The 24,558-nt window shown below is 44.2% G+C and overlaps 1 protein-coding gene across 2 annotated transcripts; it reads right to left on the minus strand.

Annotated features, from left to right (window-relative positions):
- Positions 1 to 8,600: 8,600 nt before the first annotated feature.
- Positions 8,601 to 18,528, minus strand: LOC306739752 (tumor necrosis factor receptor superfamily member 10B-like). Of its 2 annotated transcripts, none has more exons than XM_079221801.1 (10): positions 18,405 to 18,528; positions 14,822 to 14,942; positions 14,564 to 14,695; positions 14,331 to 14,442; positions 14,105 to 14,196; positions 13,769 to 13,858; positions 11,792 to 11,832; positions 11,527 to 11,604; positions 10,391 to 10,427; positions 8,601 to 10,203 (listed from the first exon to the last, which is right to left on the minus strand). In XM_079221801.1, exons 1-10 carry the CDS (start codon positions 18,426 to 18,428, stop codon positions 9,914 to 9,916), a joined length of 1,017 nt encoding a protein of 338 aa, XP_079077927.1. In that variant the 5' UTR covers positions 18,429 to 18,528; the 3' UTR covers positions 8,601 to 9,913. The 2 variants fall into 2 exon arrangements, with proteins under 2 accessions (XP_079077927.1, XP_079077926.1); XM_079221800.1 differs by having other exon boundaries at positions 11,362 to 11,604.
- Positions 18,529 to 24,558: the final 6,030 nt, after the last annotated feature.

Here is a 24,558-nt window from a genome sequence, read left to right on the forward strand (position 1 = left end):
AGTATTGGAAAGAAGTTGGTTAGAAGGTGTCACCCTTGGTATTATTTACAGATATTTACATATTCAAATGTTTTTTTCATTGTCCTTGAATACGCTTTGTGTTAACTGACTTGTCGTATTTTGCAACAGCTCAGGTCAGAGCGCTCCCGTCCCCACAGACAAAGTGTGGGGGAAACAATTCCCCGCTGGGATTCCCACTGAAACGGACATTTGGGTAATTATACCGTCAAATTCTGAAGACTCAAAACTGTGATGTCATACTGATCCACAGTGTGGAGCCGCTCTATTGGCGGCGAATAGAGGCCCGACTTTGTGAATAAGAAATGATGTCTTTTTATTGTGGAAAAGTAATCCTGAATCCTGTCACAGTGACCTTTCCACATTCTACAAGTTATTCTCTGCAGAGTCGTACATCATCACATATCCAGACCTAGGGACGGGCCAAATGTCCCCTCGTTTCCAGCAAAGTAGCATACATTTTATACTCTCTCTTGCAGCTTCATTTTAAAGCTGAATTTCACGTCCATTGTCCTTCAGAAGCCCTGAAGGCCACAAACAAGTAAAAATGAATCCCTTTTTATTCCCTTCTCAACGCTGATTGACAGTCCCTATATAAAGACTGGCAAGCTGTTGTATCTCCTTCTTACTTGGTCTGAATGGAGTGATCCTCATGGCCTTCATCAAAATCAGGCCCTATTCACTCCAAATTGCACATGGAAGTCCTCACATCCTGTTGGAGGAGCACTTACACGGCTGCAACAGGAATTGTGTTGGATCATTTTGGAGAAAATCTAATTTATCATTCTTAAATGAACGTAGGGACAATGGTGATGAAAATGTGATTTACAATTGAAGGGATGTGAACTGAACAGTGCTTCATTATCAGTATTGTGTTGTGGCAATGGGGGAAAAACCCAAGAGAACGGCCTCTTCAAAGGGTGCCGCTAGTGATGTCACCGCTGGATGTCAGTGTGATCCCAGAGGGCTGTTGGTTCACGATCACACTATAGTGTTGGGTCTCTGCCCGCAGCTCCATGCAATCCTTGGCAGCTGTGCAGGGCCGATGGAGCTGTGATCACAGAATGGGAATGGGCTCTCTGGAGTGGCAGCTGGGCTTCTTGGGGTCTAATCAATAATCACAGGAAACCACAGTCAAATTGAGAATATAGGGACAAATGACTCAAAAGGTGTGGAGTGTGTTTCAGTGAATGAGTCAGATTCCTGTTGAGGGCTTGATCAAGTCTGATTTTAGAGCTGCATTCATTGGTCCTTGGTCAAAGTCGACATATTATCGCCTTCTAGCATTGATATGACAAACGCAGTAGAACTGTGGCTCATTTACACGTTTACCTGGTCATCGATGACTTTAGGACCAATCCTCACTCTCCTGTTTTGCTCTCCACTTTTTCCCTCGGACTGGGAGACATTCCACATATAATGTAGTTGTGTTTATTTTGAATACTTTTGTGTTCTTCCTATAGAGCAAAATGGGACTACAAACAGCCGCCGACGAATATATCAAAACTATTTATACCAGTAATGTTTGCGACAATGATATACTTTTTCAATCAAAACTTTTAATAGATTTGCACAAGGAGAAGGAAAATAACTATGGAATTGGCTTTTAGTTAATTTTACAAATTTTAAGACCTAATGTTTTAAACAAGAGCTATTTAAGTGTTTGTAATGGGAAGGTCATCCCCCCGCCCAAAAAAAAAACCCACACATATTTGCTGACTTACAGACGTCTCACATTATGGACTCAGAAGTTGTAATTCCACAATTTGGCCACAATGTTAAATTTGCTTCAAAGTGCTCTTCCTGCTGGTTTAGTTCAAATACAGTCAAATGCTCCGTAGAGCGGAATAGTGATAGTTATCTGTGGATTTGTTACGACCAATTCAATACAATTCAGTTCATGTTATATAGCCCAAAATCACTCATACAAATTATCCTCGGAGGGCTTTACAATCTGTACACATGTCATCCCTGTCCCGGGACCTCACATCGGATCAGGAAAAACTCCCCCAATAAAGAATAAACCCTTTCACAGGGAAAACAGGGAAGAAACCTGAGGGAGAGCAACAGAGGAGGATCCCTCTCCCCGGATGGACAGAAGCAATAGATGTCATGTGGCCAGAATGAACAACGTAACAGAGTTACAGCACATTACAGGAATATGACAGAAATTATTCATATAATGAGTAGTAGGCATGGTCCATGATCCAGATAACAACGATCCATGAAGCAGAAGGAGGTAGAGAGGAGGGGCATCAGCAGGGCCATGGCAGGAGGCAGGAGGCAGCAGGTAGGAGACAAGAGGTAGGAGACAGGAGGCAGGAGGCAGGAGGCAAAAAGGCAAGAGGCAGGAGGCAGGAGGTAGGAGACAAGAGGCAGGAGGCAGGAGGCAAGAGGCAAGAGGCAGGAGGCAGGAGGCAGGAGGTAGGAGGTAGGAGGCAGGAGTTAGGAGGTAGGAGGCAAGAGGCAGGAGGTAGGAGACAGGAGACAGGAGGCAGGAGACAGGAAACAGGAGGTATGAGACAGGAGGTAGGAGGTAGGAGACAGGAGGCAGGAGGTAGGAGGTAGGAGACAGGAGGCAGGAGGCAGGAGGTAGGAGGCAGGAGGCAGGAGACAGGAGGCAGGAGGTAGGAGGTAGGAGGCAGGAGGTAGGAGGTAGGAGGCAGGAGGCAGGAGGTAGGAGGTAGGAGGCAGGAGGCAGGAGACAGGAGGCAGGAGGCAGGAGGTAGGAGGCAGGAGGCAAGAGGCAGGAGGTAGGAGGCAGGAAACAGGAGACAGGAGGCAAGAGGTAGGAAACAGGAGGTATGAGACAGGAGGTAGGAGGTAGGATACAGGAGGCAGGAGGTAGGAGGTAGGAGGCAGGAGGTAGGAGGCAGGAGGCAGGAGGCAGCGCCGGCTCCAGACCAGCGACCCTTTCTCAGCTGCAGCAGCATACATCCATACTGTTTACAGCAATCTGCAATGATCAATATTTTCACATTAACAATGTAATTTGGTTAAATGCATACGCATAACTATGAATACAATCTGATATCAGCAACTCATATTTCACATAAAAAGCATAGAAAAGTACTTTCCCAAAAATAGACAAATCAAGTTCCTTGAATTGAACCACATTCTGTTTGTGAAAACAAGCCCCACTCTGAGTCGTCCCCATCCTGCTGTCTCGCAGCACGTCTACTCCTTTGTGTTTTCTCCCGGGCGCAATCTCTGCTTTGCTTTCCTGGGCAATGTTTTTCTCTGAGAGATGACGGGTCAGCAGGGGCTTCATCCCTCTGGGCTTTGCACCTGAGCTCTGCAGCCAACGTGCACATCTTATTTCCATTTGCTGTGCTCTCTTGGTCTCAGAGAACATCACAGAGTGTGTGCATGGTCTCTAGCAGAGCTCAATGTTTTCAGGTGGGGTTGTTTGCAAAGCTGCGTTTCCAATGAGGGAAGCTGATGAAGAAACACTGATGTTTGTGTCATTCCGCTGCCTCTGGCCACAATACTGGAGAGGACTGGGACATCACATGCTGAGGTTTCTAATCATTAAAAGGCTCCGTTATGATTGTTGTTGCTGAACAACTCTCTGACGGTGCCTTTCTAGTATTGGTGATCTGACAAACACTGTTTTCACAGGGACTTGGTTTGAGCCCAAGTGCCGAACGTGATCCGTTTCAGTAATCAGACACCATCTCAAAATACTTCTAGGCTGACGTTCTGATGTGTCAAAGCACGTCGGCATTGAATCAAGATGCTTCCAATAGATGCGAACACTTCTGACTGAAGTCATCTGTTTGAGGTGTATTGTGTTGCAGTAGATTAAGTGCTTCATGACATGCAGTGGTTAAACTACTATTTGCCATGCCAAGGACCTGGCACCATGGGGATGTCAGTCAGTCCACTTATTGATGGCGCCGAGTGATTCTGTTAATCCCCAACTGTTTCATCTGCCACCATCGGGTACCGCTGAAAGATCTCCTCACCTACGCGATAGATGGTAACATGCATGGCGTTCAGATGATAAATCATTATGACTTGGGTGATATCCCGGACTTTTCTTAAGGCTAATCGACTCAGATCAGGGTTGGTTAAACCCTTCTTCAAAGTCTGTTGTTTACTTTCTGGCTTTATTATGCACAAGCATACGAATAACAGGAGTGTTGACCTGCCTCTACCTCCCTGTAACCTGTGGGGTAGCAGTTGTGTGCTGAGCTTTTCCTTCTCGTTTCGTTGTTGAAGCTGAACCAGTATGTTGCAGAAACCATAAAAAAAAGGGTAATTAGGGTAGTCTGTGATCTTGGGTGGAGGAGCTCTGATGTCGAGCAACTTCATTTCCACTATCCTTTGCTGCATAGCATCCACATAGTACGCATCACAATGCTGCGCTTTCAGAATGAGATATTAATGTGTTCGGAACTCATGTTTTGCTGTTTGGTTTTAACAGCATTTGTTTGGAGTTTTAATTAAATGTTAAGCTTTTTTTTTCAACGTGGTTTGCTGGTTGGATGGCTCACCTTTGATTTCACAAACCACTCACCAAGAACAGAAATAATAGCGTTACGTGTTTTTCCTTCACTCTATTTCCATCAATAGCATTCGTACTGATAAGTAGGTATATGTATGTATGAATAGATTTGATTTTGATACAGATTTGTCTTCTACTTGGAAAAGAAGCACATTGTATTGCAAAGGCATGATCTCTTTAAGGCGCAGGCTGATTTCAATTCTCAAAGTCAAACACATTTGTTTTTCATGGAACAAAGTACAACGCGGCCTCCGAGCTCTCAGATCTTTAATAGATACGTACCTTGAAATCACCTTTTTCCTGAGTGGTAATTTGTCTGGTGCGCTAGGCGGCCGCCACAGAATGTTTAATAACGTTCTTCTCGGCGAGCATTAGTCTGATGCATGAGAGTCGGACAGCTGATTTGTTACAGCCGAGGTATCATTCAGCTGAATGTTTCTGCGACGCCTCTAGAAGCGCTCTGGCTCCGGGCGCGCGCCGCAGGGGTTGACGGGCATGGTTCTCCCATCAATATTCATAATGTAATGTTAGGCAAAGCCACGGAGCAAATGAGCTGCTAACGCTGCATGAGAAATGGAGAGAACGAGGCGAGCAAAACTGCAGAAATGATCGTCAAATGAAGGGAAGTCTGAGCGGCCCGTGGACTCAGACTAATGTGTGCGTGAGGAAGTCGCGTTGGTCACAGCAAGCGGAGTTCAGGTCGATCCCTCTCCGACACCCGCGCCCTCAGAGCAACCTTTGAAATGAACTCAAACGCAGCGTCCGCCATCAACCTTGGCCGTGGATGTGCAAATGTCCGCGGCGGGAGGCGGGAGGCTACGCTGCTGGGTCGCCGTGACAACGTGTAGCAGCTGGTATCAGGGCTAAAGGTGTACAGCAGCGGACAGAGGTTCCTGTTGCATTCGCTCAGCGGTCTGGTTCTGGCCTGCTCAGTGGCAACATGGCCGACACTAGAGCACAAATAAACATGTTTACAGCACACACACACACACACACAGAGACACACACACACACACACACACACACACACACAGACACACGCACACGGTGTTGATGTTGTAGTGACAATTTTGGAGGAAGACAAACTGCTTACACACTTTGTCACCTTCCTAAAATAATGGCATAAATCATTTTTTGACAAAAATGATTTTCTTGCCTAACTCCTCTCCTCATGATACCGGACACCTCTGGTAAAATCTCCTCCATCCTCAGGAGAACAGATCATGTGATTCTACCCCTGTAGTATAACATGTCAAGAGTGTGACTTAGGACATTTTATTTTGCCTAAGTCACAAGACAATGTGACTTAGGACATTTTACAAGCTTTTCAAGATGGCATTTTGAAGCTAGCATTGAAGCTAGCATTGAAGCTAGCATTTTTGTCAATGAAAATCTCACTCGAACATAATATTAGTAATCACAACATAATTTGCCCGGTATTACAGCATGCCTGTTGTGCCGTGTCTAGAGGCAGCTTGTACACTATATTACATTTGGTCAAGTTTTTTGTGTTTTCTGAAAAACCTGAAAAAATTGCCATTATTTTAGGAAGGTGACGACTTATAAATGGCAGGGCATTGGTCCACAGGAAGAGGGTTTGGGTGAAATGTTCTTCTGGAAGGCTGCTCTCTTGTTTTACCCCCTGGCTTGGTGCTCCCCCTCTGGTTGCTCACTACAGTAATGACCTCGCATGTGTTTGTTCAAAACACACAGGGTGTGTGTACCTTCTGGTCATCCACTGGTGACACCCAGGAGGGCAGCGTAGACCAGCGGTTCCCAAACTTTTTAGGCCACGCACCCCCTTCTACATCCCGACCGGGTTCACGCACCCCCAATCCCTCACACCTTAAAAAAAACGCAACAGAGCCTATTTATAGCCGCATAAAATCGGACCAATGCGAGAACTGTTTGCTCGCGCTTGTTACAAGATTTAGTCCACTGTATAAATTTCAGCTACACAAGGCGTCACTTTTAAAGAGCAATAAGGATGGCGAGGACACACGGACAGGCTCAGAGGCAGATTGCATTTCACATTTATTTACTTAAACACAGTAAGCCACGTAAAGAACAAAGAGTGGCACATGATAGGCTCAGAAACAGGTATAAATAAAAAGGAGGCTCCAGGGGCGCGCCACACTTTGGGAATCCCTGGTGTCGACCCAACACATGAATGAGACTGCAATTGTTTTTGACTGTTTTGTAACTCTTCCAATTTTGATCTAAAAAATGTAAGGGGCTTCTGACTTGCACTGGCATGCTTGGTGTTCAGGTGGCGGCGCAAATAAGAGGCTTCAGACAGCTGTTAGCCAGAACCTCACTGCACAACACGCACTGTGGCTTCGGGCAATCTGCATTCCAATCCAAGTGAAGCCCAGACCCAGAGAATTGTCATCATGTTTCCTCTTTTTTCCCAGTCTGATGCTCACTCTCGTCTCCTCTTTCTCCGACTCCCGGTCGGTTTCTTCTCCCGGTCTCTCCCCAACGCACCTCTCCGTTTCTCTCCCTCCGGTTCCTCCCTCTCTCTCTGTCCCTCTCCTCTTTTATTACTGACAGCTTCAGATGTCCCACCTGACAGCTTCCCCGATTTTAGCCAGTTTAACATATTTTCATGGATGTTGCTGAATGAATGAAGTGACGGCACCACACTTTGGGAATCCCTGGTGTAGACAATCAGGCCGAGATTCATTCAGCCAAAGGTTTCATTGCACAGGATTCAGGACGATCTAACTTTTTTTTTTTTATGAATCACCAACAGATGTTGCGGCAGTTCACTGGTGAGCAGGGCCGTGTTTCAACCCCACGTCCATGTGTCCTTGGGCAAGACACTTAAGGCCAAATGTCTCCCGTAGCTGTGTGTGGATGTGTGTATGAATGTTAGATACTCCTGATGGGCAGGTGGCACCTTAGCTCCTCCCATCAGTGTGTGAATGGGTGCATGATGACAGTGTGAAAGCACTTTGAGTGGTCAGAAGACTAGAAAAGAGCTGTGCCAGTACAAGTCCATTTACCATTTCCCTACTTCAATTACATTGAGGCTCAAAGATATGCATAATGGAGAGCGTGGCCGTTTTGAGTGACAGCTCGTTTGCCGGCTCAGGTCGCTCCGTTTGTCCCAGACAGACATGTTGACGTGTCATACCACGGAAAGCACACTATACTGTATAGTATGACATAATGGAATGGCTTGTTTTATAAGTAAGTCTTCAAATGGTTGCTTTTGTTTGACATTTGATGGACTAACTCAGTAATCAGTTGACCTCACTATCTATAATTAGAATGATCCTAAACTGCACCGCTACACTGGATCGTACTCTACTTTATCATGACACTTTGACATGTACCAGGATAACCACAGGGCAATTAATAACATTATGGCAACAATCCATTTAATGTCAGCAGCCAGAAGGCCCTGCCATGACGCCGCACCAGAGCCAGTCGAAGGGAAAGACGTTTCCTGTAATGAGTCACAGCGTCGCATGAATAAGGTTACGTTTTGTTCTCTTTCAGTTTCACAATAGTTTGATTTATGTGGAATTACTTTACAGAGATTAGTTGCAAATGTGCTATAAGAACTGTTGTAATATTCACATGCCAACACCAAATCTTCTCAGAAACATGCACTCAGACAGTTTGTATGTCTGCAGTATGTGTTCAGGGGAAATATGGTTACATTCCATTTTCAAAGAAAACATGTGCTCATTTTCAGGTTCAAACTTGTATTTAGGGTTTCTACTTTACCGTGAATCCCTTAAAAACTATCAATCTAATACTGTCCGTCTCAAATGGGCCGCTGTAGCTCCTCCCACTCAAGCCCCTCCTGAAAAAGTCCCGTCTTAACATCGTCTCTGCTGCATGGGACACACCGAGACCCCGGTTCCAACATCCTCAATCAGACAGTCATCCCTGCAGTCTGGGAGGGTTGTGAGCCCCTACAGCACTTTCTGCAAGTCCTCATTTCTGTAGCCTTTGCCTGAGGGAATCACCCACAATTCATAGGGTTGTGACTTCAAAACACAGGGTTACCAAGGGCGATTGGGACAGAAGACAATGAAATGAATGAACACTGTTCCACGGAGAGTCAGAGTCTTTATTACATTTAAGACAATTATATCTCCTTACAACTTCTTCAGGTAACGAGCATCTCTATTGCACATCTGGAACACCTGGAGCCGATGCTAGTCGTGCTATGATTGGTCAGTCTGTGTTCATGGGAATTAGCGAAGGGTCAGTTCCCCACGAAACCAAACCACTTCCACCATGTTGGAAGAATACGACGACAACAAAAGACAGTTCTGCCAAAACAGAAAAAAAGGCAGAAGTGTTCATTATCATCTTTGAATTGTATTTAAACTTTTCCCTATTTATTTTTTTATTTCATATTACAGCCTATAAAGTCGTAATTATTCTAAAAATACAAAACCTAAATGCTGACAATAGAACCTGAGAGTGAGAGAAAGCTACAGATAAGAAACGGAGCATGTAACATCGTGACTAACTCTATAAAATGGAGACGAGGCCCTTTGGAAAGGCCTTTTTGGCAGTGTGTCCCGCCAGAAGAACCTTTTGTGGGTTTGTGAACCTTCCTGAGGTCAGTGCTGTGATCAGGACCATAGATCAGGTGCTTTGAGCAAGTCATGATCAATAACACTTAGAATCAACACATACACAATAGTCAGGCCGAAGAGCTACTGTTTGAATAACAGCAAGCATAGCCAACTTTATAACTTCATAGTTATCTCATTGATCTCTTGGCTTTTAGTAAGTATAAAACAGCAGCCACTATGACATTCATCCTGAGGATGTAGTTATATTTTTCAGAGAATAAATAAAACGCAGCTTTAAAAGAAAAGCAACCAAACATCATAAATAAGGAGTGTGTAGACTCTGAAACAATAGACCTGCTTTGAGATCTGAGCTCATTTAAGCTTGTGTGTAAATAAGCAGTCTGTGTAAACTAGACGGCAAACACTTTTTGTAATGACTTTAATCCTTATGCAGGAATAACTATCATTCAGTCAGACTAACTTATTTAGAAGCTGTCATTTGTAAAGGCAACCGGGCTTGTAGTCAGTATGTCTGAACACTTCAGAGCTGTACAGAAGGGTAACGTATGTAAAACACGCTGAGTGCGAGTGTACGAGCAACCTTTGGTTGAAGAGAAGAAGTGCTACTCCCCAAAAGAACACGGCGTTAGGACGCTGTGCGATCGACACCTCAAGGAGGCGATGCACAGGGTTTCTCCAACAAGCAGCCGACGCCGCAGTGTGGACGCAGTGTGGGACGCCGGCCGCTGCAGCGCCCGCTAAGGGGCGGTGCAGCCATCGGCAAGTTTTTTTTTTTCCATTTTTCATTTGTTTTCAGAGTGGTTCCCCCCCCCCCCCGTCGTTATTCATCAACTTTGTAATGACCATCAGCGAGCGCCTTCTCCTTGACAGCCTCCGCCGTCCGCCTCTGATTCAGATCGAGGAGCGCCCTCAGAAGGTCGTTCAAGGTGGCCTCCCGGCCCACTTTCTCCTCCCAAATCACGAGCAGATCGTGGATCTTGTCTTCGTAGGGGAGGTTGTCTTTGCTTCTGATCACGTTGTCCACGATACCGAGGTGACGGAAGAATCTCTTGTGCTGGTTGAAGTCAATCTCCTCAAAATAATCAAAGCATTTCCTCAGAGACTCTTCACCTGCAAGCAAAGATGAAGAGCTTCATGAAGCGCCCGGCCCTCTGTCAGCAGAGGAGAGATTGCTTTTATTAGAGACGTTTACACAAGTACGTCCAGCTGACTGAAGGCATCATGGCCGAATAAGTGTATAAGTGGTTCACACTGCCCCGTGTGCATCTGAGTAATGTAAGGATAAAGACAACTTTACCATTAACAGCAACAAGCCTGGGGAAGGCCACATCTTCCTACATGACAAAAGAAAAAAACAAATCATTAATATCCAATATCAAAGTCTGAAATTCTTGGCGAGTCATGAGTTGTCCCAGAAAGCAGTGAATGCCACTCCTCTCTTATTCAGTTACCCAGCATGTCCGAAGATAAAAGCCCATGCTCACTTGCTTGAATTGAACATAAGTGTTGATCAAACACGTCTCTAGAAATGCAAAGATGTGTTTCCGGTTGGAGTGGAAAGAAGTTCTTTAACCGGAATGTGACTCATGTGAACAACACAATGACAGTAGCCTGCAACTGTCACAACAAGGGCGGGAAATGTCAGTCTCTAGTTTCAAGTCTTCTTCAATCCAGCATGATGTTCATTTAGTAGATTATGGCCAGACCATAAAGCAGAGTACTGTGATTGTCAGGTTGCTGCCGCAAACTAGAGCCGTATACGGCGTCTCAACAAATATGGCCACTTCTGTTAATCAGTCGCCAAAAAAAAAAAAAAAGCGACAGCCATCAACAATTTTAATCCCCGGTAAATACATCACACCTGTGGGTCCATATGGTATTTGCCCGGAAATAAATCCCATGATCCCTCGCTTGAAATAAAACCTTTTTGTTTGTCAAATACGTTTCGGAAAATGCAAAGATGCCTTTTTTAAAAAAAAATTTTTTAACAGTGGCAACGAGGAATGCGATTCAACTCCACGACTACATCGAGTACCACCTTTCACTGCGATACGTGGATGTATATTATTTTACACTGTATCCAATCCATGGTTTGCTCTGTGGTGTTAAACCCGTCCTGCCACCTGATGAACTAGATTCCACTGAATAATGATGACTCAGGCGTGGCACAGCAAAGCGTTGCTCACTACAAAACAACAAGCAGTAAGCAGGTGGGGAAGGAAGGAAGCGAGGAAGGAGGCAGAGGTGGAAATGAGCGGTTCCTCTCACCCTCCCGTCGGGCTGTGCGGGCGCCGGGGGGCCGGCTCGGGGGGGAGGAGCGGGGAAGGCAGAGGGGGGGCCGGCGAGGCTGTGCTGGGAGTTACTGGCGGAGCTGCTGAGGCTCTGCAGCGCTTTGCACTCGTCCGCCGCGCCGGCGGAGGACTTGGCTCTCACCAGCTGCCAGGGCACACTGAAGCACTGCAGCCTCTGGGTCTCTCCGCCGCTCCCGGCATCCGTGGGACAGGGCTCATGCTGGGGAGGAGAGGAACATGCTTAAAAGAAGAAGGGGTCCTTTGGAAACACTTTGGTTTTGCGAGGTTTACGGTAAATTAGGTACGGGCTGCTGTATTAATATTCACTTTTTTGAGTACATCTGAGGAGCATAGCGCTGGCTTAAAATATTTCAATATATACTGTAGAAGTAATTAAAGTGACTCACCTTTCCAGCTTCCGGCCTGTCGTGGGAACTTCCCCGAGAGTCTGGAGAGAGGATGCGAGGAGAGGATTATGAAACTTCCCCAAAGCCACCAAGCAGCTAGTCGATGGCGCCTACGTGCGACTTCAATTTGTTGTGATGGATAAATCAATACTGAATATTAACAAAAAAGGACAGAAAGCCTCTGGCCAGGCCAATCAGTGGCGTCAGAGCCGGGGGAACCTGAGCCTGCATCGCACCACTCTGTGCTGGATTGAGAGGAGTTTACCAACAGCATGGCAAACAGTCCAGAGTAGAGTTTGATGATGACGACACACACCATTACAGATCATCATTATTATTATTATTATTATGTAGGCCAGCCTATTGTTCTGTATTATACCCCCACAACCATCAACGTCACACCTGGCATTGAGTCCAGTAGGTTTCTGCGTCCTGCTCTGACACACTGATGGCGCACAGCCGAGAGGTGCAGTGACATCACTGCTCATGCGATCCACCTAGTATGTGGAACCACGGCGCTCACTCAGCTCTTCACAGCATGGCAGCTTAGCCTAGCTTTCTGATTGGTTGCGTCGGGCCAGCTGTATGACCCGGTAGCTGGACGGGCAGCGAGGGAGGCGAGACCAGAGCAGCAGCCGCTATAGAGGATGGCAGAAGAGTCTGCCATACAGGCTCCAGACACAAAACACACTCTGCGTTCAGAGGAAGGCTTTATGTTTAAAAAAGAAAGTGATTGATGCCTATAGAGTGGAGGGAGCTGCCCTGTATAAGGCAGTAAGTAAGCACAATTCTTATGTAATAAAAACAACATTTTGAACTTGTCTCACTGCCAGCTGGCGGAAACAACTCTGGTGTTAACATATGCAAAGTCTTCCACATCTACTGAACTCATTCAGAGCTGAAATAACTGGCTAATTAATGTTGCGCAACAACATAATTAGCAAGTATCTTGATCTGTAGCTTCAAAGATGTGAGGATTGCCTGCTTTCCTTTGTCTGACTCGATTAGAATCTTTTTACCCTGGTCTGGAAGCAGTTTAATGACATCACCTCTGCAGTGAGGGACGTTGTTACTTTTGTGTTGACATTTTATAGACTAAGTGATTAATCGTGACGATCATCTGCTGATAGTGATTATAACAATACTATTTTACTGAACACGTATTAGCGGATGTCTCAGTACTGGTGACAGGTGAGCCGTCGGTAGCTTCCACACCTGAGCTGGAAAGATCCACTTCATTTCCTGCTCTCATGGAAATTAGATGGTTTCTTTAGCCTTTAACACCAAACTTTGTCTGTCATAAATGGAAATGCGTCGTATCATCCTGCATGCTGTAATTTCCTTTGGCCCGTCTTGAATGAATATATACTTTATTAATCCCCAAGGGGATAAAAGATCAAATATATAAAGAAGCAACAGGGATGAAAGATGTATATAAATATATATATTTAAATATACACAATAAAATACAACTAACTGGAATGAAAAATATTTATATTTACAGCCGCAGAGTGTATTCCTTAATTAAGTAAATTAAATAAACAGTAGTGCAAAACGCAAAGTATGTGTGGTACAGTGATGAATTAATCCACAGAGGAACTAGCAAGCGGTGACTTGTTATAAAGCCCTATTGCTGTCTGCAGGAATGTTCTCCTGTAACGGTCCTTGGTGCAGCGGAGCGAGAGGAACCTCTTAGAGAAGCTGCTCCTCTGGCCCTGCAATTAATTAATTCCTGAATGCACCTGTTGACGCCGTCATTGTTCCATTCAGTGTCTGCTGATCGCGGCTTAGAGCCTATTCTTCACAACCAAATAAACATGGGGGAAAAATATATATCTTGAAATGCTTTTAAAAACTATCGTTGTTTGTATTTACACAACATGGAAATGGAGGACTTTAATCTAGCATTTACACATTCCGGATACTGCATTATACTGCATTTGTTCTGCCATTTCTGAGAACTTGTTTTTTACATACCTGTTGCTCTTCGACGTCTCCACCCAATAAATATTATCCCGCCAATCACCAGAGCAGCGACCAGTGATAACCCAATCACCCAGCCATTTGCTGATGCATTAAAAAAATAAAAAATAATAATAATTAATAATTAAAAAAAAAGCACAATTAACAGCCTTATTATAGAAATAATACATGCCAAGCTTGTTTCTTGTCCGGTGTTGCAGCTTCACATAATGTGTATTTAAAGTTATATTATGTACTTTTGGTCTGGGAATCACACGTTTAAAAATAGTAATCATGGGACAAATGTTGCATATTCACTGAGGCTCTCTTCAGGTGGCGTTGGCTGTGTACCTGAGGCAGACACAGCGGAGGCCTGTGTTTTCTTGCATTCTGTGTTGGTGGTGGAGGTGCAGTTCCTCACCAGCTCTTCATCTCCCTTACACCTAGGTTGGAGGCAGGCGGAAAAAAAAAAAAGAGGAATTGAAAACATGAAGAGTCTCCAATTGAGAAAGGAGGGACATAAAAGAAAGAAAAAAAAAAAAAAGGATGGCTCTAGGTTTGGTTTGCATCGACTCACCTTAAGCACTTCCTGCACACCTCGCATGCTTGTTCAGGGGCGCAGAACTTTCCCGGCTTGCACTGACACTCAGCGTCCCGAGTGGGAGTACATGCCCTTACAATTTCCTGATCTGAGTAGCCAAGCAAAAAAAAAAAAGCTTGTTAAGTCCGAGTTTAGGCTCAAAGCACTTTGAAAAGGTTGCATGTATTGATCACACTCCAATCGATGGTGAAGCAGCGGGGCAGAACTACCTGGGCGACACTGCATGCACTTGAAACAGTACCGATGGTCGTTGGCGTACTCGGTGAACGTCCCATCGTCACATTCCTCACACTTCCTCCCCTCCTCTCCTGCTCTGGTGCAGGGTGATGCCATACGTGTACCTAACACACACACACACACGCACACACACACGCTTTTTGATAACCAATCCCGATCGAGCTGCTCCAGAGCTCTGGTGATGGATGTGTGAACTTCACTCTGGACTAAACCATGACTGTGCGTCTCACCGGCTGGACATTTCAAACAGCAGACGTTGCCGCTCATGTACTCCAGGTCGCCGCTGCAGCCGAGGCCCGGCTGTGGAAACGCCCCCGTGGGCCCCAGGCACGAGATCAAGACCAGAAGAACCTTCATGGGGAGGAAAGATGGCACTCGTATGAAACATAATGTGGGTATTGTTTGCTCCTTTGTTTTAGAAAATAAATGTATTGACCGCTTGGAGAGCTGAGACAATTCAGCTGATCAACTAACGAAATGAGAGAAAGTGAATCAGCAACAGTTTGAAACGAGAGCGACAACCAGGAAACATGACGCATCATTCACGACTGTCGCCGGCGTACAAATATGTTTTTTTAAAAATGACTGAGGACTCCAGTGTGGTTCTTTCTGTTTTTAAAAATATCTTTAGACTGTTGCTCGTGATTTTTGTATATGTTTTAGAGATAGTCGTCACCATTTATTGCACCTTTGCTCTAAATCCCTTCATACTTTAGTGAATGACGACCACGTTATTTGATGTAGTTTCAGTAACACATTTGTGATTTCTTTGCCTCCTCCTGTGACGACAGTCTGAGGCATCAGGAAGTGACTTGTTTACACAGGAAGACTCATCGAAAGTTCTAATACTCAAAGAATAAAACACGAGTCATCGTCTCATGGATGAGATGAAGCAACTCGTACGACTGTGCCGACCAATGAAACGGCCGTCTTATCAGGTGACGGCGGCTGCAGCCCGGAGGGAGAAGCTTAATGTTTAACGACATCTTCTGAGGTTCAAACAGCCGCAGAATAGATATCCTCCAACATTGTGAACATCAGCTAAACTGATATGAATGTTATCTGATAAAGTTTTTTACAATTGAAGAGACAAACAGTGCGTCACAGTAGAGTCAACACCTGGCCAGGTGGAAAGAACCAAACAAGACCAGATTTATGTCTACACTCATTATTTCCCTAAAAAGATCCCTTGGAATGTCAAGCCGTGGCCGCCACCACACACACACACACACAAATAATGACTTTGATACGATACTGGTATATTTATCTATAATAGTAATAAATAACGTAAACGTCTGTATGGTTCCCTTTTTACCAGCTTGTTCCTGCCCAGCTTTTTGAACTCTTAACAAATGGCATTAATATTAGTATTACCCTACAGCAAGATATTAATGAAAACTACATGGTGCCATCATAGCATTGATCATACACGACTACGTAGGCCTGTTGTGTGTCTCTGACCAGATGACTACATAGTTATTTCCATAAGTATGAGCAAATGTAGAGTTACTTCATTTTACAGATGTGTTTGAGATGGAAAAAAATAAAAAATAAATCTATGTGGGATGGGTACATTAAAGATGGACACATAATTAAAAAGGGTCATTTCCCCCCTTTATTGAAAAACAACAATGAAAAACATGCCACCTTTCACCAATGCAACTACACTATGGGAACAATCAGACAGCCAGTCCCTATGCCAGCGGTTCTTAACCCCAGGGGTTCGGTGAGTCTCTCAGGGGTTCGGTGAGTCTCTCAGGGGTTCGGTGAGTCACTCAGGGGTTCGGTGAGTCTCTCAGGGGTTCGGTGAGTCTCTCAGGGGTTCGGTGAGTCTCTCAGGGGTTCGGTGAGTCTCTCAGGGGTTCGGTGAGTCTCTCAGGGGTTCGGTGAGTCTCTCAGGGGTTCGGCAGGGGTCAAGACACACAGTTTAGCCCGGTTCACACTAGCAATGTCGGCCCGCAACACACCATCTTTATCCTTTTCGTCACATTGATTTGCAGTAAATATTCATTGAGTTATGTTTTTGTGTGAAATTCATGTTTTGTTAATTTTGTTCTTTGAACACAGTGATTCTGTGTGCAACTGATGCATGGTTCATTTTGTGCACTCAAAATATATACCTATGTTTTGAAGAAATCATATTTTATTTTTCCAATTACGAAGGGTTCGGTGAATGCACTGATGAAGCTTGCAGGGTTCAGTACCTCCAATAAGGTTAAGAACCACTGCTCTATGCTGACTGGCAGAATTGTGAATATTCACACTTGTTGATGCACTTATTACTCATATTCTACTCAGTTATTTTTCCTTAACTAAAAATAAGTAGCTCAAGATCCACCCTCATGTCGCCAGTTTGCAACTTTAGTGTGCATTCTGACCTCATGATCATTATGCTGGTCATCAAACTAGGCTGAGGCTACTCTGTTATGCTGCATATGGTGAGCTTGGGGGTTTCATGTTTATAATCACAGGAAAAGTGCGGGGTGTCTGCCTGAGCGCTGCTTTGCCATGTTCGACGTGTTACTCCGTTAATCTGCGTGGCTTTAAAACTCGTTTTGCAGACGGGTCTCTGTGTTAGACGGTCGACAAAAAGCTCCTGAACTCGCCATGTCTCCCATGTCTCTCTGTGCGAGCGCCGCTTGCTGTGCGCGCACACATATTCAACGATTGATAAACCTCATCATCCCTGAAATAAAAATCTGACTAAACTCCATTCAAAACAATTCAATCTGACGATAAGCTTGTTTAACGAAGCAGAAATAAATAAGGAAATGACAACCAGAAAATAAAAGTTTGAAGTCTTAGCGCGCATGCATATATATATATATATATATATATATATATATATATATATATATATATATATATATATATATATATATATATATATATATATATATATATATATGACAAATGTATGCTAAAATGGGGTGAGAGGAGCAAATATACTCTTATTGTGTGTGTATAGTAGTTAATATAGTATTAGCAAAAGCTAAAAAGCAGGTTTTTGTTTGTTTTTTTAAACAGCTTTTAAACTTTCGCTTCTGCTCGTGGAGCAGTCCATCACATCAACAAAGCCTTTTTGGTGGATTACTGCCACGCCGAATTGAAGAAAGATGACTAAACAATGCATAGAATATAGTTTAGCAATTAAAATCCACACATTCTTAATCGCAGATTGGGGAACGCGTCAGGAAGACGTCCAGTCAACGTCGGGCAAACTTTATATTATTTATGTTAATTATAAATGTACAAAAGACCACTTCAGAGCAGACGGGTCGTGTTTGACGACAAACGAGCCGAATGAACGAGTCACTTTCTGGAGCAGACGAGGAATGTCTCACCTGGACTCCGACGGAGCAAGAGGCGCTTCTGACGGACAACTGAGACATTCCGCAGGCCGGACCCGAGCTACCGACACGCTGGATCCCCACAGACGCGCTGGATCCCCACAGACACGCTGGATCCCCACAGACACACTGGATCCCCACAGACACGCTGGATCCCCACAGACACACTGGATCCCCACAGACGCGCTGGATCCCCACAGACGCGCTGGATCCCCACAGACGCGCTGGATCCCCACAGACGCGCTGGATCCCCACAGACGCGCTTAAACCGGTAAACACGTCCTTTAACCGGCTCCCGGGAGAACACCTTACTTCCGCCGGCTGAGAGTTACAGATAACCACTCGACGGATAACGACTCTAGGGTCCGTTTACGACTCTCAGGAAGTGCCGTCGTGTTGTTGTAGGAGCGGAGCACAAGTTTTAATTTAATTGTAACTTTTTTTAAATTGTAAGGACTCTTACCAGGGGGAGCGGTCGCTCCGTCATGCTGTAGTCGTGATCCTCTCACGTCCCGCAAACTGTGCGGGGGACGTGCGGTTGCTGCCGTCTCGAACTTAGTAATAGTAATAGTATTAGAAGTATTCGCAGTTCCCGAAGAAGTACCGCAGGTGGAGGCGCCTTGAGGTAATGGCAGTGACGCACGCGGTGGGCGGGGCCTCTTATCTGCCCCGCGGTGCAATGCGCAGCACGTCACGTGGTCAGTCAGGTTCCTGTTGGAGGAGCAGAGCAGTGGAACTGAAGGTACAACACAATGTTAAGGTTTTTAATAAAGGTCTCACATTATGGTTAAGAGAAAACAACATTGTTTACACATTTAACACCCCTGTAACACATACTTTTACTGTGTGTGTGTGTGTGTGTGTGTGTGTGTGTGTGTGTGTGTGTGTGTGTGTATCTATGTGTGTATCTGTGGATGTATTCTCTTTTTTATTCTATGTTATCACATTGTATTATATTTTTAAAAAAAAGCCACCTCTGGACAGATGTTGGAAATTAGCATTCTGCTATACACTTAACACTTGTAATGCCATGGTGATGTCCACGTCAAATAAATCAAGTCAAGTGAAGACCATGAGCCAGTCGTGTACTTTTACTTAAGTCAAAGTCTTCAGTCGTTTCTCTGGAATGTGTTACAAGAGAAGCTACAACTCCTCACATTCGTTCCCTTAAATAACTCAAACATACTCTGATCACTGCAACTGCTTCTGTAGTTGTTTTTTATACATATATTGCTTATATTATGATGTTGTAATTTTTGTATGAGATTGTTATGAGATGTTTTCCACCTTTTTTTCTTCTCCGTAATCATTGTGAATGAGAGCTGGTTCTCGTTGGACTTTTCTAGTTAAATAAAGGTGAACAAATACAATTAATAAAATACGGCGTAGTATTATAAAGCACCGTAATAGCCTGAATCAAAAGAAAAGGGGCCAATCATTATTCTCACTGTGTGGTGTAGAAATAGTGTCATTAGGTTGTATAAGAAGTGCTAATTTGAAGATATAAATTTAGACTTACGGATACAATTTACTCTGCATTTATTTTTGAATTGTGTTAAATTAGTTATTCAACACAATTCAAAAATAAATGCAGAGTAAATTGTATCCAAGTCTAAATCTTATACAATCATTGACATCACATTAGGCCGGTTTACCGAGCTGTTTCACTTAAAATCCACAGATTCAAGGGGAACGTGACAACATGTGACAGAGGGATTTTTATATGTGCCTCATTTATAACTTAAACATCATCATTTGTATGAATGATTATGATTGTAATATAGCATTGCATTATAACTATGGATGTATTCACGTGTGAAGGGAAACTTTTTGAGACTAATTGTAACTACTTTATACTCATGTAAGGTACAAATTGCCATTGCCAATATACACAGAAAAACATAACCCACTTATGGAAGATGTATTTCAGATTCTCTACTGAAGTAAAAGTACCAACATAACAAGCAACGATACCCCTTTACAAGTAAAAACCCTACATTCAAAATCTGAAGTAGTATCAACACAATTTGAAATATTACAATGTAAAAATACGCTGTCACAAGTAAAACTCCTGTATTAATTCCACTTGATTTGATCTATAATCCCCAAAAATGAGGTATTGAAAGGATTATAGGGCCCTTGAGAGCATTGCATTATGGTATAGCACACAAGTTATTATCTTGTGCAAATTCATCAAATATGATTCTGGTTCCATATTATATTCATGATAATAGTGGATTATTATTATTGCTCAATAATAAGCAGTATTGGCAGCTGGTTGAAGCTGTTTTGTGTGTTTTTACAATACTGCAAGTGTACCTGTAACTGAAAGCACCTGTGTGGGTGAACAGGCCCTTTAATGTGTAATACTGTATTATATTTGATGTCTGTAGAGTCCAACTTTGATATGCATGCAGTGGAGTAAAGTATTAGTGTACATTAAAATCAATAGAGCCAGCAGTGAAACAGCCTCATCACAGGTTTAATCATGTTGTAACACCTGGCTAAAACACCAATGCTGCAAGGTAATAACTAATTGACATATGACTCATGAGAGGAATTCCACGAATGCATACTTGTAAACTGCTTGTACAGGTTCTCATCCATACAAGTCCTTTCATGGAGTTATTATAATCCTGATGTTGTACCAGCTGGATGCTTTAATCTCACTTCCATTTTTTCCAGACTTTAGACATTGAGACTGTAATGTCCCCAAGGGGACATAAACCTCCACATGTCAGACTAAAACACAGACAGCAGCAGACATGGGCCTGCTGCTTAGGGATCAGGCTTTCCCCAATGCGAGCTACCTGAGCTACCTGAGCTAACTGTGTTCACGCTGTGGAGAAATGCTAAATGGACTGACTGTACAGCACTTTTATAGTCTTCTGACCACTCAAAGAACTTTAACACTATGAATGTGTGTATAACTAATATTTATACACACATTCATACACGGTAGGCACAGCTACGGGAGACATTTGAGGTTAAGTGGTTAGGCCCAAGGACACAACAACATGGGCTAGCGGAGCCGGGTAACAAACCACTGAGCTTGAGCAATGACACTGCTTTTTAATTCATGGTATCCGGTATTTGTCTACCAATTCAAACCACATCATTTTCATCCCAACATATTTCTGTTAGAAAATTAACATAGTTCACAAAATGTGCACGTCTAAATTGAATTGACTATGTCTGTATTGAAAGAAATGTGGTTTTAGTACGACATCTCATCAATAAACATAGTTTTTTCCATGTTCTAACCAGACTGGATGGCATGGCAGTACTTTCATTCAACTATGAGACTATAACTCAAGTCACAACCTGACTGGACTAGGACATGACTTAGTGGCCATCTCTGATAGGCAGCAACAGCGGCTGGAAGTTAAGAGACAGAACCAAAGTGGAATAAACTACGAATCGGAGGGCAGCATAAGATCAATAGCTGAGTGTTCCTACACGCCCAGTGCATGCTGGGTAAGACTCTGGCCCCTCCTGCGCCTGCACAGGATTGATAACAGAACCTTTGATTGAAAATGCACTGAGCAGTTTCGCTCGGAAGCATCCGAGTCACATGATGTGCTTTTGGACTAATTCATTTGAAGCAGCAGTTCTTCTTCGCCTCATGAAGTCTGACCCCAGGTCATTTTACAAATGCAACACATGTAAATACAAACCCTCTTCTGCTGCTACACACATCACAAGTCAGCTTGGAGGTACAAAAAGATCTTTCAGGCGGAGCGAGGACGGATAACAGTAAATAACAGGATGGTAGACATGCCCCTCATCACAAACTACATGAAGTCAGCCATCATCACTGTTTTTGACAAACCTCTTTCTCCTGCGTGCGCATGTGCCAGTTTACCGATATCTAACAAGCAGTTGTCTGCAGCGACGCAGATATGCAGCCCAACAGGAAGCTGAGCCGTGGTGTGTGGACATGTGCTGCAGGCCCGAGAAGGCTTTCAACATAGAGCTGGAGCCTCGGCTTCAGTCGCGAGGCCAAGCTACCTTGTATAGCTGTATAGTTGGAATGGGGTCACAGTCTTGACCCGATGGGCCTGGTGGACTCGGTTGGGCGACTGATGGTTTCATGGGCTGAGGAACAGAGGCTGCAGTCAGTCTGCGAGCCCTCTGAGCACCGCAGGTCATCAACCTCTTGTTCTAAGAGCACCGCACCTCGGTTTCCCCCTCCGTTGTGTCCACGATCGCTCAGCCTCACACACAGTCTACCGCACGTGGAAGGATTCCTGCAGCGCTCACGCCTGCACACTGCTGCGACTTCTGTTCTCGATGATAAGGCCGGGGAGGAGGCTGAAACCTCTCAGACACTTTTTCCAAGATAAGACATGCATTTTGCATTCGGGCCGACTGTACTGCTTCCTGCTCATCTGTTGCACCAACGTCAAGATCAATTCTAACGATATGGACCATATCATTTATCCGTCTCTTTCAGGCTCTTCTGTGTATACTGGGGGTTAATGGGACCTTTTTGACTCAGTGCGAGGGTGATGTCGTGAACTTATCAAAAGGGAAAGACCGACACGAATTATGCATCATTAAGGTCACATCAGAAACAGTCTCGCAGAGTGGAGACAAACAGGTAAAGGTGGTTGTAGTGCTTATGGTTTTGTCAGGATGGATGCAGCATCACTGTACACGGAATAGAGCTCGACCACCATTTATGTGACAGAGTAGCGTCATGATGATCACAAATACTCCAACAGAATGCTTCCTGTGACTCCCAATCCACCGAAACACTGTGTGCTGCTCAATATGGCAGCTCTGGCTCAGACGAAGAGAAAAGAAAACATATTTCTATTCTATTACATTTCTATCCAACAGCAAAGTGGATGGTGGTGAATCTGTAATGCTATTTGAATAAAACAGAGAGTGAACGCAGCCCCTATATTCTTCCAGGAAGCTTCTCTGACAGCACGGCTCTCTTCTTCAGGAAGATTTTGTTCAGACGCACAAAGTTCTCCGCAGTCACGCTGGAGAGTGTTGGGGCTAAAGGCCTTGCTCAAGGGCCCTGCAGCATAGTTAACGATGGAGGGGCGAGCGTTGCACTTTCACTTTCTGCACCTAAATGTATGCTGACCGTGAAACCATCAACCGTCCAGTCACAAGCATAACCCTAGCCTTCAGGTTAAATAGCTGGTTCAAAATCTTGAGAGTAAATCAACTTCTTCTCCCTTATTCCCTCAATTGTTGAATATGCCAACATTGCTCATTTTAAAAGCTTAACTCCTGGACACAAGAAGTGTGCTGGAAGTTCCAAGTGTCTTAACAACACATTGCACCATGATTGGCTTCCAAACTAGCCAGGATGTCACAAAAGTGTTGCTCATATGTGCACATGTAAGAGTGAGATTGAATGTGTGCACGGAGAAACTGCAGCTCTGCACACACACATCATTCTGAAGAGTGAAGCTCCAAAGAAGTGTTGAGGAGAAGGAATAAAGACATCAGTGTGACGGCTCAGGTTAGAGCCGGAGAGCCCTTACTGGAGGCAATTACTTGAGTTTCTTTTTGTTGACTTGGATAATAAAAGTATAGAGAGATGACGATATTTTGTCTTTCATGAAGGATAAATGGTTGGTGACAGAATCAGTAATACATATTTTGAAGAAATGGAAAGATATAGAAGACCGCCCATTGAGTGCTTATGCTGAGAACAGATAAGATGTTTTATTCTTGATTGCATGACAACATTTGGTTTGGAAGCAATCCACTCCACTTAGAAGCATATATAAATACATCAAAACAATAAATCATATAATTATGTAAATTAGGCTAAGCTATCTGAATGGGTTCTGCCATTCAATTATCTTTTGATGATTAATCGCAGCATTGGGCTTAAAGCAGATCCTATATTGACTTCACTGAGAATAACCCAGCTGAGCACATTGCTAATGTGACCAGTTAGAGGTGAACATACAGTAGTGATGTGGTCACAGTGCCTTACAGTCAGGAAGAACAATCAATGTCCTCATGATTGTTGTGTTAATCTTATCGACTTGTCTTAATTGTCGCTGCTCGTCTTATGGACATCTTCGATTCCTTGTCTCCTCCAGGCGTAGGGAGAGGTTATGTGTTTGAGTCACGACTGAGTCATGTCCCTGTCTCTAAATGCTCCGGTCCAGTCCCGCCCTCCAGCCTCTGATTACCTCATTCCCGTCACCTGAGTTTCCCCACCCAGACTCACCTGCATCCCATTCCCTTCATTACCCCTCATTATTCCCTCTGTGCATTTATACCGCTTCAGTTGCCCGCACTCTCTGTTGACCCCTTGTTTCACTTTCGTCTGAACTTTGGACGAAACCACTTCTACCTGAACGTGGGTTTGTGTGTTGTTGTGCTTTGTGGGTTCAAGTCTGCCTCTAGTTGTCACAGTTCTCTTCTCTGTGCGACTGATCGAGTGGGAAGTCTGTGTTCGTCCGCAGCTATCTCCCATTCTGCTGCAGCAACCTGCATAAAGTGTTGGGTGCCTAGTTATGTCTGATGCTCAAGGAGCCCTCGTGGTTACAGTGACTTCCTCTTAATAAAAGCACGTGTTTATTACCCGTCTTGGACTGCTGCTGACTACCTGCTTACTCGTATCATCTATTTAACTC

This window comes from Taurulus bubalis (genome assembly GCF_910589615.1).
Source record: "Taurulus bubalis genome assembly, chromosome: 8".
NCBI lineage: Eukaryota > Metazoa > Chordata > Actinopteri > Perciformes > Cottidae > Taurulus > Taurulus bubalis.

Excerpts from the sequence above, each read along its gene's own strand:
- LOC306739752 (XM_079221800.1), bottom strand. The coding sequence starts at position 18,428 with ATGACGGAGCGACCGCTCCCCCTG. Across the intron at positions 13,859-14,104 it reads CTCCGCTGTGTCTGCCTCAG|CAAATGGCTGGGTGATTGGG; the intron begins GTACACAGCCAA and ends TTAATGCATCAG. Across the intron at positions 10,204-10,390 it reads CAGGCTTGTTGCTGTTAATG|GTGAAGAGTCTCTGAGGAAA; the intron begins GTAAAGTTGTCT and ends CTTTGCTTGCAG.